This window comes from Anabas testudineus, chromosome 6, assembly GCF_900324465.2.
Source record: "Anabas testudineus chromosome 6, fAnaTes1.2, whole genome shotgun sequence".
NCBI lineage: Eukaryota > Metazoa > Chordata > Actinopteri > Anabantiformes > Anabantidae > Anabas > Anabas testudineus.
In genome coordinates this window covers 1,686,459-1,700,526 of record NC_046615.1, presented here as the reverse complement: position 1 = coordinate 1,700,526, position 14,068 = coordinate 1,686,459, and the positions used below count along the sequence as shown (strand labels likewise).

The 14,068-nt window shown below is 40.8% G+C and overlaps 1 protein-coding gene across 2 annotated transcripts; it reads right to left on the bottom strand.

The window, feature by feature from the left end:
* Positions 1-55: 55 nt before the first annotated feature.
* On the bottom strand, positions 56-12,909 carry LOC113166429 (carboxylesterase 5A-like). Of its 2 annotated transcripts, none has more exons than XM_026366558.1 (13): positions 12,891-12,909; positions 8,338-8,539; positions 8,109-8,247; positions 6,622-6,755; positions 6,390-6,543; positions 6,117-6,221; positions 5,695-5,796; positions 5,317-5,457; positions 5,085-5,165; positions 3,197-3,338; positions 1,734-1,883; positions 1,417-1,489; positions 56-293 (listed from the first exon to the last, which is right to left on the bottom strand). In XM_026366558.1, coding segments are annotated over exons 2-13 (1,410 nt in total). In that variant the 5' UTR covers positions 8,340-8,539; positions 12,891-12,909; the 3' UTR covers positions 56-106. The 2 variants fall into 2 exon arrangements, with proteins under 2 accessions (XP_026222343.1, XP_026222342.1); XM_026366557.1 differs by lacking the exon at positions 12,891-12,909 and adding an exon at positions 9,860-9,991.
* Positions 12,910-14,068: the final 1,159 nt, after the last annotated feature.

Below are 14,068 nucleotides of genomic sequence, written 5' to 3'. Positions count from 1 at the left end.
TAAAACTGAGATAAAAGGCTTCTGACACTAATTAGCCATACCATACTATACCATCATTAATTCTCAAAGGTAGCATTAATACAAACAAAAGAACAGCTTGCATGGATCAGTTTCCAGCTTTGGCAGCTGCAGCTGCTAACCGTTGCAGCTTCTGTGGGAGGTCGACCGTGGCGAAGTGGACTCTGTCCTTCTTCAGTTTTTGCTTCACAGTCTGTGTCAGGCCCAGCTCCATGTACTCTTGCTTCTGTTTGTCATATTGAGGCCAGCTGACCAGACCAGGACCACTGGGAGAGCTGAAGAGATATTCAAACAAAAAATCATATTTTATTTGTTGTGGCTGCATCCCTTCATGATTGTCTGTGAAAGCAAACTGCATCATTGGTTTCTATTAGACATTAAACAATTTCCATTCTCACACATCTACGGGTTTGACGTGGGACACTAGCCCATCAAGGCCGGAACCCACTTTGGTCCGAGACATCTGCAAGATGTCTGTCACCTCTCCATGTAGGCCATGTGTATGCAAACAATGGACACATATACATTTTCAGGATTTAGGTCTCAGCTACTTCAAATCCACAACAGTTGGGTAAAATCCCATTGCGGCCAGTTGGAGACATGGCAGGGAGAGGAGATAAGCCCCGGTCTTAACTTCCCAGACATACAAGAGGAATTCTGGTCTGTGGAATGAAGCCCAGCTGGACTTCAGTTAGTATTTTCCAGCTTAGAGACCATGACTACCAATTGTTAAGCCTGTGCCACCACCTAGTGGGGAAGATGAGAGAAGAAGGAGAAGGAGGCCAGCTGCAGCGACCTGTGAGCCATGAGTTTCAACAGAGAAGTCACTGTAATTAGAGCTGTAGGCTGTTCAGATCGCCTGAGGATTACAGTATCAGGATTTGAACTCAGATATAGTAGAGCATGATGCAGAAGATCCTAAAGGCAGTGCTCACTGCTTTTATATTCTTAAGATAACCTGCCTCGTTGCATTTATGCATGTCCTCCAAAAGCATGAGATCTACCTTTGGATCATGGCTAGTTCAAACATAGCAAGTAAATAACTAAGATATAACATTTCAGAATAAGCCCTTCTTCGGTTTCCAACAATGCTGTCCTCCCGTGAGTCTGTAGTTCTGGTGATGTGTTTTGCTGTGTTAAGCTTAATATTGAACTAAACAAGACAAGGTAAAGGGTGACAGCAGAGTTAGGTGATAAATGTCTATGGGTTCAACTTTGTAAACTTGTAAGTTCCTATAGCCCTTCAGGCCTGGGCTCTGACCTGGCCGTGCCACAACATTATATGCTGTTTTGACATCGGAAGCTTTAGGTCATGGTCTTGCTGGAGAACAAAGCTTCTCACAGGCAGTTTTGATTAATGCAGCTTTAATGACATTGTTGATCTCAGTCCTTACTCACCCAGTACGGGCAAAATTACCCCAGTATGCCATCATGGTCCTACAAAACTTTTCGTCGTCCTTGGTGATGTTTCCTGAAGATGAGACAAGAGAAGTTTAAGAGCAGGATGAAAAACTGAACTCCAGGACCTGATCGCCCCTTCATTCCTCCATTTTGGGGTATGAAGTGACCACACATGATCTTCGATGCATATTAGCTTACTCAGTTGAAGCATGCATAGTGAGAAAATACAGCAAAAGAGCCACTCTGTTCCTATTATGTAGGGTATACATTTACTTATAGATAATATTACTGTATAAATAGCATATTAAACCTACCTATGATTTTTATATGTCCATTCCAGAAACATCCACCAAACATGAAGCCGACATCATCTGCATGATCTGCCTTCACAAAACTGGGTCTCTTGTGCTTGTGGAGCTCAGCACTGTATATAAACTCATACATATAAACTGGAACACCTGCATCTAAATACACCAAAGAGGGAAAGGTAAGTTGCAGTAAACATTCCTCTGCCTTATTAGAACACATGTATTCTTCTTTCCAAAACCCCCTTCTGGAGGATTGAGGACTATGGAGGTTTAAACCTCAGCCCGAACTGCTGCTTTTTGATCAAAAATCAAACTTCCTCAAACAATTTTTTTATATTAACAAAGATAACCAGAGGAAATACAAAATGCAGTTTTTGATGAATGATGAATAAACACAGCAAAAGGCTGACATTTCCTGTAACATTTAGCGCTGGCTTGGGTCTAAATAGAGCCGCACTATGGAGCCATCTGCAGAGGACTGAACAGGGAGAAGTTAACCCATGGCAATAGCTGCAAGTGAAACCAATCCAACCAAATCCACATCAAAAATGATGATTTCATTTCTTAAGGGAACCTGCCTGGCACTATGTGAAAAAGTAATTACTCAATAAACCTTATAACTGGTTGTGTCACTCTTGGTCGTAGCAACTGCAATCAACTGTTTTTAGTAACCCCAAAACGGCCCCACAGCGTTACACTACCACCACCATGTTTGACTGTTGGTTATTTTTGTATTAAAGGCTGTGCTAGTTTTACACATATGTAATGGGAAGAATACCTTCCAAAACGTTCAACATTTTTCTCATCAGTTGACAGAATATTTGTCCAAAAGTCTTGGGGATAATCAAGATGTTTTTTGGCAAATGTGAGATGAGCCTTTATGTTCTTTTTGGTCAGCCATCTCCCATGGAAGCCATTACTGTCCAGTGAACTCTCAATGTGGAATCATGAACACGGATTCTAACAGCGGCAAGTGAGGCCTGCAGTTCTTTAGATGTTGTGGGTTCTATCATGACCTCCTGGATGAGTTCAGCAGGTCTGGCAGTAATCAGGCCTGGTGTGGGGCAGATTTTCCTCAGATTTACACAAAATGTGGTAAATCACAGTTCATCCATGATTTAACAGGACCAGGCAGGTTTGGACAACATTTTCCCTTAATAAATGTAATCATAATTTAAGAACAGCATTTTGTATTTACTTGGGTTATCTTTGTGTAGTTTTAAAAATTGTTTGATTATCTGAATAATTTAAATGTGACAAATATGCAAAACAAATCAATAAATAGCTAAAAATATAAATAGTCAGGATGTGGGCAAATATTTTTTAACAGCACTGCAGAGATATGTGTATAGAATTCATATACTGGTAAACATACTCTTCATACTAGAATCCTAGGAAGCAAGTTAAAAATCACTGAATTTGCCCTTTAATAGGAAAACTAGTAATTAGTGCTAGATGCCCCTACTGACCTGAGTGGTATGCGGCTACTTTGACGACGGGCAGCGTCATCAGAAGGTCTCCCATGATTTCAGTGAATCCATCTCTGATCTCTTCTGGTGTCTTAGCATCTTTCAGGTATTCATCTGCGATGATGCTGTTGCCATACGTGGCCTGGAACAGAGTGAAAAGCTGGACAATGAGATCTTCCCTCATAGATAATAAAGACCTGGACCTGGATGGTTTGTGCATGTTTTACTATTGTGTTGTGTTGTGTTCAACCTGTATGTGTTTAACCAGTGTGAGCTTTTGTTCGAACTGCATCCCTCAGTCTATCCTTCAGATCTAGCTAAAGCAGCTAAATGGGCATCCTAGAAAATGGGAAACAGCTGAGTGGTCATGCATCTTCCATTTATGCTGTCCAGCATCTGTGAGTGGCATGAAAAGGCCCTAATGGTCTCCTTTTACAGGGGCCTTGCAGACCGTGTTAAGGACCCCGTAATGTCTCATTGTAAGCCCAGGTTGTTACAAAGGATGATGGATGATGTCAACTAATCAACAGATTTTTTTCAGGTACCTATGTCATTGACTCAGGCTCTGATTTTAATTTTATTGAACTAGAACTTGCCATGGATAATCTATGATCTCTCCCCTCTCAACGATTAAAGGTGCACTCCCTTAATGACCTGTTACAAATTTCTTTCCTTGTTATTTAGTCTCCCCAACACCCGGTTATTCTAGGGACACCCTGGTTTAATAAGCACAATCTGCAGATTGACTGACTGACCAGTCCAATTGTTGGTTGGAGGACTTGAAGACTCGTAAACTGGCCAAAGTCTGCTACCCCTTCTGAATCTGATAAGTCTCAGGAGGAGGACGTTTGTCCGGACATCTTTATGGTCCCAGCTGAACATCTCGACCTGATTGAGGTCTTTAATTAAAAAAAAAGCCACCTCACTCCCTCCCTATTGCTCCTATGATTGCGGGATAGACCTTCCAGGCACAGTTTCTCCCAGAGGTAGGCCTTTCGCTTTTTCACCCCCAGAGCAAGAAACCATGACTAAATACATCGCATCACATGTTCTCCAGCAGGAGCATGTTTTTTCTTTGTGGGTAAAATAGATGGTATCCCATGTGCATTAACTATCGTGGTCTAAATAATAGAACTGTAAAGAATTGCTGTTCCTTTCTATTACTTACCTCTGCTTTTGAATTCTGGCAGGGAGCCAAGATATTGACAAAATTGGAAATTGAGAAATGGTTATCACTTTGTCTTAGTTGATCTTGACAAGATCTTCTCCTGTTCTGAGACCGCGCATGTAAACCATGTAAGGGCTGTTCTCCAGTGGTTCCTCCCGTCCTGGCCCACTCCTGAGAACCAGAAACAGGTTCACTGGTTCTTGGGTTTCAGTTGGATTGCTGCTCCCCTTCACAGACTCCCCTCATCAAGATGCTCTTTTCATGGACCCCTCAGAGTGCATTTGCTCCCCTTAGAGATTCTCCTCCTCGAGTTTATTCTCGAGGATGATGCTTCCGTCTCTGGTGTCGGGGCCATTCTCTCCCAGAAATCAGACACCAACCTTAAAATCTACCTGTGTGCCTTTTGTTACTTGGTGTTTTTTCTTGTTTTTCCCTTTTGGACTGAGTTCTTTACTATCTCTTTGCTAGATGGAGTACTCCATACTGGTGCCCACCATTTTGTATTTAAAGATTACAACTCGCAGTGTCCCAGCTTCCCTGTCAGTTTCCTGTATTCACCTCTCTCAACCAATAATTCCTGTCACAATAAACTCCTTAAGGAAAGTAGTTGGGATAATGGATGGATGGATATTGATATAATCCCTCTAGTCCTTCATTGATTTCAATTAATAATTTTAGTGTGGCTTAATACTTTTTAATGTCAAACACACAACAGCTTACCCCTGCAGGATTGAACATGTTCATCACTGCCAGCACTGACTCTCTGCTCATGCCATGTTCCCAGCCAGGAGGGGCAAAGCTCTGCAATCAGAGTGAGACAAAGCTTCACAATTAGACCAAGACACCAACATTAACAACAGGAGTGACAAAGTTGTCACAGAAGCTGGGTGTGGGAACATTTATTATGTTGTTATGAGTGTTTAGAATTAAAGCGTTGAGACATGTGTGTGACCTGAGGCAGGATCCATCCAAACTCATGGTTGGTTATTCCCATCAGCACCGGGACCTTCAGAATTTCTTTCTTCTTGAGAAGCTCCTCAGCTGCATCAGTCAGCAGCACGCCGTCCACCACGGCTCCCAGGTAAATCTTCCTCTAAACACAAGACAGAGGCTTTAGTTAATGTTGGCCGGGTAGTTGATGTTCACAGGCTGTCATTTATTGACTTCATTGTGATTTGCAAGAATAAACCCAGACACCACAAAGTATTTACAGCAGGTTTCTTTGCATAATCAGGTTGCATCGTTTACTATCTGGTTTACAGTAATCAACTTGTTCCTAGGCTAAATCTGTCTATAACAAGGGCTCATACATCTTAACTAGACCATTTACCTTTTTAGTAGCCTCAATTAACTCTTCTGTACTTTTTCCTCTCAAACACTGGACTAGTTCCTCTGTGCTGCTGCGGTCACATCCAGTCAGATTGGCAATGATCTAGATGGAAAGAGGAAACTTCTACTTCCATCACAAATACATCAGTAAATTAGTAAATTAAGTTAATATAAGTTATTTAAATTAACTGTACACTAACAACAGACAAAGTTACTAACAAGCAGGTGAACAATAGTGTTAGAGTTACAAACAAAAAGGAGAGTGAACTTCTGTTGGATCTGCACACAGGCAACTATTTGCTAATATATTAACTGTACCAACTTTGTAAGGTCATAATAATTCAAAAGTGCTGCTACGAAGACATGTTCAAAATGAGCATGTGCTCATTCATGATAATCTGTAAACTTTGCATGTTACAGTACCTTGGCATGAACTAAAGGATTGCTTGAAGTGTGGGTCACAAGTGTTGCTACTCCACTTTGAAAAATTGCCCTCTGAAACAGTCCTTTGGCTTGTGGGGACAGAGTCTGTTCATATAAAAGATACATATGGAATGATTTGATAAATGGACTAATCATAAATGATCAATTACAAGCAACAGGCACAGTTAGGTCACTAAAACATGGGTTTAAATGTTAACGTTCCTGTTAAGATGCTTTACATGTATCCCGCTTCCAGTGATTAGTTTACTTTACCAATAGGGAGGCACTGATGCCTCCTGCAGATTCCCCAGCGACTGTGACAGATTGTGGATCGCCTCCAAAGGCTTCGATATTTTCCTTCACCCATCTCAGAGCTGCCAGCTGATCCAGGAAACCCCAGTTTCCCCGAGCGTGTTCGTCCCCAGTGCTTGGGAAGAAGAAAAGGTAAACCATTCGCTTTGGATTATTTGACAATTAATTTGTAAAAGTACACCCAATTCCTTACCTCAGGAATCCCAGAAAGCCAAGGCGATACTGAATAATGACCACTATTATGTTTTCATAAGCAGCTAATGCAGCACCATCATACTGAGAAGCTGCACCCATTGCCAGACCCCCTCCGTGGATCCACACCATCACCTGACACACAACACAGCACAGGAGTCTGGTGCTCACAACTGACCTCTCATTGTGATACATTAACAACAGATTACATAGACCTATAACAACAGAAAACATCTAAAGAATAAGAAATGAAAGCAGTTGGAATGTCAGTTGGTTAGAAAGCAATGAAAGTAGGTGAAGTCTCAGTTGATTACACTGTTTTAGCGCTAGAATGCAATTCTGTAAGTGCTAAAAATATTTGAAATGCTAGTGGAGATTTAACACTGAAAGCAGTTCAATTGTCAAATGTCAGTACCGAACAGTATGTAAGCACTGCTGCAGGAACTGAACACAGTGCTGAAAGCAAAGAGATTAATAGATTTTAAATGCTTGTGCAGAACACTAAAAGCAATTATTCCAATGTCTTTCAGTGTGTATCTGATACTTCAGATTGTTCATCGGTCAGCAGCTAGGAATCATAATATTATTAATCAATCCATTAATTTAATTAATTATAGTTATAATATAAATGTTATTAATTAATTACTTGAAGACAAGTCAAATTCAGTCCACTACAATAACATCCTGAGCTACTCCCTCTACTCACAAATACATTGTTTGATGCATGACTGTTCCTCTTTATCGTATTTACAGTATACAGTAGAACTGAGTACAACCTTGTGCAATATTACTACAGTTTTGAACAATTTGAAATTGCACTGTCCCACGATAACTGTTCTAAATTGAGGTGATCACTGCAATTCAGTTCAGTTTTTGTCATGGGTTGTGTCAGATTGCAAAACTAAAGAAAAGAAGGTAAGAACTCAGATGGAGTCCAGCATATTTGGCCCGGCCAAAACTACCACTATGCCTGCTGACAGGCGTTGACATCGATACATGCACCCTGAATGCAATAAAATCAAATGCTGGATGAAGAGATCACTTCCAGTCTGATGCAGTTCAGAAGGAGAGGAATTTTCCTACATTACAATGATCCCACGCACTTTGCAAAAGAAGAAAAGCTAAAAAAAACAGAACCTGACTCCTGACTTGAGTCAAGTAGAATATGATAGATAGATACTTTATTGATCCCCAAGGGGAAATTTTGGTTTGAACATGGAATCATCTGCAAAGAATGACAGATTTCTATGATACTGGTGTGGAGCAGAATGAAAGGAATGGAATCCCACTAATGAAGCATGTACTGACTTAGGTTGTAGTTAAAATATTCTACTTTAATTATATTTGCTTTAGTCAAGCACATATAATTAATGTTTTTCATTAAATAGACATTAAATGGACAGGCACAGTTATATTAACCTAGGCTATATTCAGTTATGTTGTGTACTGTACTGCTTTTTATTTTGTGAACACTTCTCTTTAACGCACCGGCACTTTGTCCCCTTTTGCTGCTTCAGCTGGAGTGTATACGCTCAGATACAGACAGTCTTCTGAAACCTCCGGTGGGGTGAATTCTATTGACATGGTCTTCGAAACATTAATGGCTATTTCTAAATCCTGGACACACCTGAGGTAGAAAGAGAGGTAAAGAAAAAAATGTGTGTCATCCAAAGAGAAAAATCTGTTACTCAGATTTGAAGGGGTCACTGTGTGTTACATGGGAGGCTGGTGTGTGCAGTCTCTCTCCCCCTCCCAGGGCTCTGCATCCTGGGGAGCAGCCAGACGGAGGGGTCCAACAGGGGGCCGGGCAAAGGGAATACCCAGGTATTGCTTCACTCTCCTTTCTGTGCCTTTCACTGTCAAATACTCCCCTCGGATTCTTCCATTTTTCAGAGAGACCACAAGGTCAGTGATCCCAGCTAGAAACAGAGTAGACAGAAAAGAGTGTTGGGTGTATTAAAGGACCATACCAGAGTTTTTCCTTTTTACATGACATGATGTCTGCCGTGATTGTTGTCAAATTGATTTTGTTATTGTGTGATAATATTAATGTATGTGCAGATTGATGGTATTGTCACTAAATAATAACATGACAGTTAGAAATCAATGGACGTTGAATACTACACTGGTTAACTGTTAATACTCAAATACAGTATTTAAGTACAATTTTAAGGAACGTCTACCTTACATTTGATTTTATTTGTACTTTTATTGCTATCCAGAGTATTTTTTAACATCGCTACCTGTATTAAACCCCTTTAGTTATTTTGCTAATCTATGTAGATTTGCCATGTTTTTCAAGTTTGTTTGACGTTTCTAGCACAAATGTGAAAGAGTTCAAAGAAACCTAGGGTTTTGAAATGGTTCTCTCCTTGAATCTGTACATGAATTCAACTTAACAAGGCCTGAACATTTCTGCTGAAACCTACTTATGAGGCACATGAGGAACAAATCTGGACTAGACTTGTATATTCACCAGAATTACGTTCAGCAGTAGTTAAAAAACCTTCTGTGAATTTCCATCAGTTTTTGGTACTTTTTCTTTCCAAGTTCAGAAACCAGTCTGTGAAATATGTGAAACATGAAAAACAAGCGATAGCATTAAGAATGTGTGTCATGCCAGGTGGTATCTGAACAATCAGTGGTGTTCAGCAGTGCAGGGCCCACGATAGAACCTTCAAAGTACTTCACGTGACCAGGGACTTTTTGGGGAGATAGTGCTGTGGCCAAAAACTTAATGAGTTACACAAAAGGAAGTCCCTTTGTTCTTTGTATTAGTCAGTAAATTGATATTAAGATAAGTCTGTTTTCCAAGTAGAGCACTTGTAAAAAAAAGTATAAGACGAAAATAGTCAAGTACCTCAAATACTATACTTAAGTACATTATTTGAGTAAATGTACTTAATTACTTTGCACCATTGTTTAGGAAACAGTGAAATCAGATAAACAGAACTAATGTCTTTCAATGGATGACGCAGTGGGTTTTAGAAAATTCCACCAACTAGTTCTTATTTTCCGGAGCCCACTCAAAAGCCCTGAAACGCCTCACATACTGTATAAGAACAGATGAGGTTACAACAAGTTACCGGCAGCGTCTGAAAAGTCAATGAGAAGAATGAACTATCAAATCTCATGGAATTGATTTATGCTGAAACTGTACAGTCGACACATGCAGCCTGTCGTCTGCCTGCAGCAGCTGGTCGTCCCCTAATATCAGGTCAGATGTGTGGTTGTCTTACCTGGTGTTGCGTGTGCTACCTGAAGCAGATAAACAATGAACAACGCTGTTCTCATCCTGACGGGAGCAGAAGAAAAGACTCAGAGGACTGTGAGTGTACTTTGAGAGAAATACCCACCTGCCCCTGTGCTGGCCCTCTAGTACCTCCCCTCCAACACATACACACACACACACACACGGTTGTCCTTCTGTCTTTGTGAGGACGTTCACAGTCATTCACACCCTAACCTAAACCCAAAAAGTGTTGCATTTATTCAAGTACTGGACATTACTTGTGTATTTCCATTTGAAGTATCATTTACTTTTTCCTCCACCACTACATACAACGGGCATCTGCACACACATCACAAACAAACACATCATGTCACAAGCACAGCTCTCCATGAATGTGTACAGACGTCATTGATTGGATCTCTAATGCACCTCAAGCTGAACTCTGACCGCTATAACAAAAATAACAGAAGCCTGCTCTTTGACCACTGCACCTCAGCCTTGCAAAGCAGCCTCACACGCTGTACGCCTACTGTACCGAGTGCAACATGAACCACAATGTTGTCTTCGAGAAAACTGGTGGGAGGGAGTGTTTGAGACAGAAATGCTGCAGACAAAAATATTGTTGGTTGGTATTAGAGATTTGTGCCTGATACGTTGCTAGGTCATGTGATCATGAGAGATATTTGAGGATGTTTAGACAGCTGGATGACATATGTGTTACTTCCTTAGAGGAGAGGAGATTTAGTAGTGTTGGAGTGAGTAAGTGGTGGCTCCATCCTCATAAACTGTAGATAACATTTCCAACACTACTGCTGATACATCACAGGATTTTCAGGATAAGATACTTTAATACGTCATATTCTTATTCATTTTATACTATTTCCACACTGTATTGTACTCATGTGCAACCAGCAGTCGAATTCAGTGGAGTTGAGCAGAAGTTGAACAAGGCCTGTTTTCCCTATTGGAGTCTTTTCACCAGACTTATGGACAGGAGCGGCTGCCCAGGGTAGAAGGGAGCATGACTCCCTGGGAGTGAATGCCCCTGTGCAGGTTTGTTGCAGTACAATAGCAGCTAAGTTTGTATTTTATTCATTAATAATTTAAAATGCATTTTCCCAGGTAAATCAAACTGAGGCTTTTTAAGGTAGACCTGGCTAAGATGAGACAATCTGACATGAAACACACATAAAACCAGCCAACAATGTGTTAGGTTTTAAAGACGCTTCAACAGATTATCATAGCCGGGGGCAAACCCTGGCCAGGGCAGCTGCCCTCCCTCACCTCCCTGTAGATCCACCCCTGGTTGACAGTAAGGCAAATATATTGTAGGATAAAAACAATCTTGTTCTTCCTCAAAAACATTTAGGGTCATTGTTTCACAGACATCTGGGGCTGCTCAAAGTCACAGGACCAGATAAAAGGATTTGGATGCTAGTGTTGTTGCTGATTCCCTGGTTTTGGTGGAACACTGTGAAACTGTTTCGTCTACCTTCTGCAAACATCTGCCAGCTCCACTGTGATACGATTCGCTTCTTTTCCACATATTACTGACGTGATGTTATCTTGCTGCTTCTCCTTGGAGATGTTGCTTTGGAATAAGTGCTATCACAATATTTAACGAGTGGCTTGACAACCAGGCACACACGCAGGAACTTCCAGTAAGACAGGCAGCAGACGGAACAAGGTCCTAAATATCTGCATGTTAGGATCAGAACAGCCTTGCTTATAAAATAGAAAGTATTCAAACAATGTTGCATATGGAAGTACATAATACTGCTCTACATCCATATTGCTGGGTTATATTGTATGATGGGTGAAGGGTTTCTGTGTGTACTTAAAGTAGTTTAAAGTCGGTATTTGTTTAAAATATGTTTTGTCAGCTTTTCTTTTTAAGAAAGTTCTAATTGCTCGCTAAACCCCCTCAGACTCCTGTTGCATGCACTTTTCTCATGTTTTATTGTTGTGATGTTATGGTAGGTGATTCTTTTCAGCAAGTGGCCCTTTCCAACTAACAAAGTTTCTAGTTATGTTCTATGTGCACCCTTACTCACATTTATAGTTAATTTATTGACATGACCCTAAATCCAGAGTGATGCACAGATGCATCTGTGAATATCAGACCTTTTCCAGAGCGCTCTGCACCACTTCAAATGACAAAACTAGAACTGCAGCATTGTCTGTCTGCCCACATGTTTAATGAGTTCATCTTGACATTAATGCCAGATGTAATGATACTCCCTCCTTCTTCGTTCCTGAGATATTGCATTGATGAGAATTGGATGAGTATGAAGTCACCGTGACATTGAGCTTTGATCTTTGAGTGTAAGTAGAAGCTTAATAAATAAAATTTGAAAACATTACCACAAGTTGCTCCTGAGATACTGCAGGCCATGCTCATATACAAATGTTGGGAACATTCCCAAAACATGATTCTGGTGACTTGATATTTTGGCAGCTGCATATGTGTAAAACTGATCAGTGTTCAACCTTTTTACCAAACCACCCTCCACAATGCACACAAACACAACATACAGTACTGTAGTTAATCATTATTGAAGCTGGAAGGTTGAGCTGGGCTTGGGAGACACCAAATAAGAAAAAAATGCAGCGTTCAGAAAACTGGGATGACTTGAACTTTGAGATCTGTCTGCAAATTAAGTTCAACCTGGTACATATGACTCTTGGCAGTTTGAAAGTGAAATGTGAAAGTGATCCTGGTAACATGTGCAACAAGTTGCAACAAATCCAAATGGAAACATTGTACAGGTGTGTTATAATAATAATAATAATAATAATGATGTAATGTAAATCAATGTAAATCCAACAATCAAAGGTTATGAAAAACCTGCAGCAATAACTTAATAATATCCTTTAAAAAAAGGGACAAACAGGTGAATGACTCAGATCACAGTGAGTAGCAAGAGTAGAAAACTGAGCACAGCTAGCTGGTCTACTTACCATGATAACCCCAGGTATGGGTTGCTTGATTTAGATAAGTCACATGTGACAACATTCAGGTTGGGAATGGAACTTACCACCAACTGAGAGAGATCATCCAGGTGGATTTAACCACTATATCAGCTAGCAGCACCTGCAGACCTGCACTTATGTTCTGTAAGAGATTGACTGTAAGAAGCCAGTGTCACCACACTTCAGGCTTGTAGAGAATAATGTAATAAAACAGGGGGCTAATCTCGGCCTGTCGATTGGATCTTTGACCCCAGAGGTCAGCTTTGACCCCACTGTTTACCTTTCAGTATCAGCAGATTAACTAGATGTTCCATCCGGCCAAACAAACACGCTGAGTTCTGTGAACTTGGGGTGGGAGCAGTAAGGCTGTGTTGTTATGAACGTGTTGTTGTACATACAGAAGAACAGGAAGCACTGAGGATTTTGTTCTTTGATTTCTCTGGTGTCTTTAACATTACTCAGCCATCACCACCATTGAAGGACAAAATGGAGCAAGCAGAGGTGGACCAAAGTCTGATCTCCTAGACTAGGACTAACAAAACAACAGCCCACAGTATGCGAGACCACTGGGCTGTGTCTCAAATACAGTGTTCTACAGTACAGGGGCTCCTTGGTTTATTCCTGTTGTACTCATAACACAAATGATGCAAACACACTATCTACAGTGCAGCAGCGTCCCTGTCAACCACTGAAACGAGCATATGATGCTGTTCCATACAAACTGTGTTGGTGCAGGGGTGGAACAAATACTGAGCTATACAGTGACAGGGTTACAGGGTTCCATGAAATGGAAGCATTTCTTTCTACAGCAAGTCCCCATGCTGTGGGCACTGATCCTCCTCTACACAATCACAGATGCTCATTTTTGATTACAGAGCCTAATGTTCCTTGATGTGTGGCGTAGTAAAGTTCAGATCACATTCTTAGATGTAGTGGTCAACTGTGTTAAGTGACAATGGCTTTAGGCCATGTGTCTATATTATTACAGTAGCATGGCGGGTTACCTGAGGACTTGAATGTCATGCACATTCAACAACAGTGATTGGTGCCTTTGGTCTTTAATTGCTCCTGGATCCCTGAGTCCCTGAATCTTTTCACAATGTTATAACCTGTTGATGGTAATGGTGATGGTTGATGACAATTCTTTCACAAGGTTTGGCATAAAGTGGTGAGCTACAGCCCATCTTTGCTTGCAAAAAGAGAGATTTTGGTTGATGCTTCATTTAAAGCCAATCATGATTTC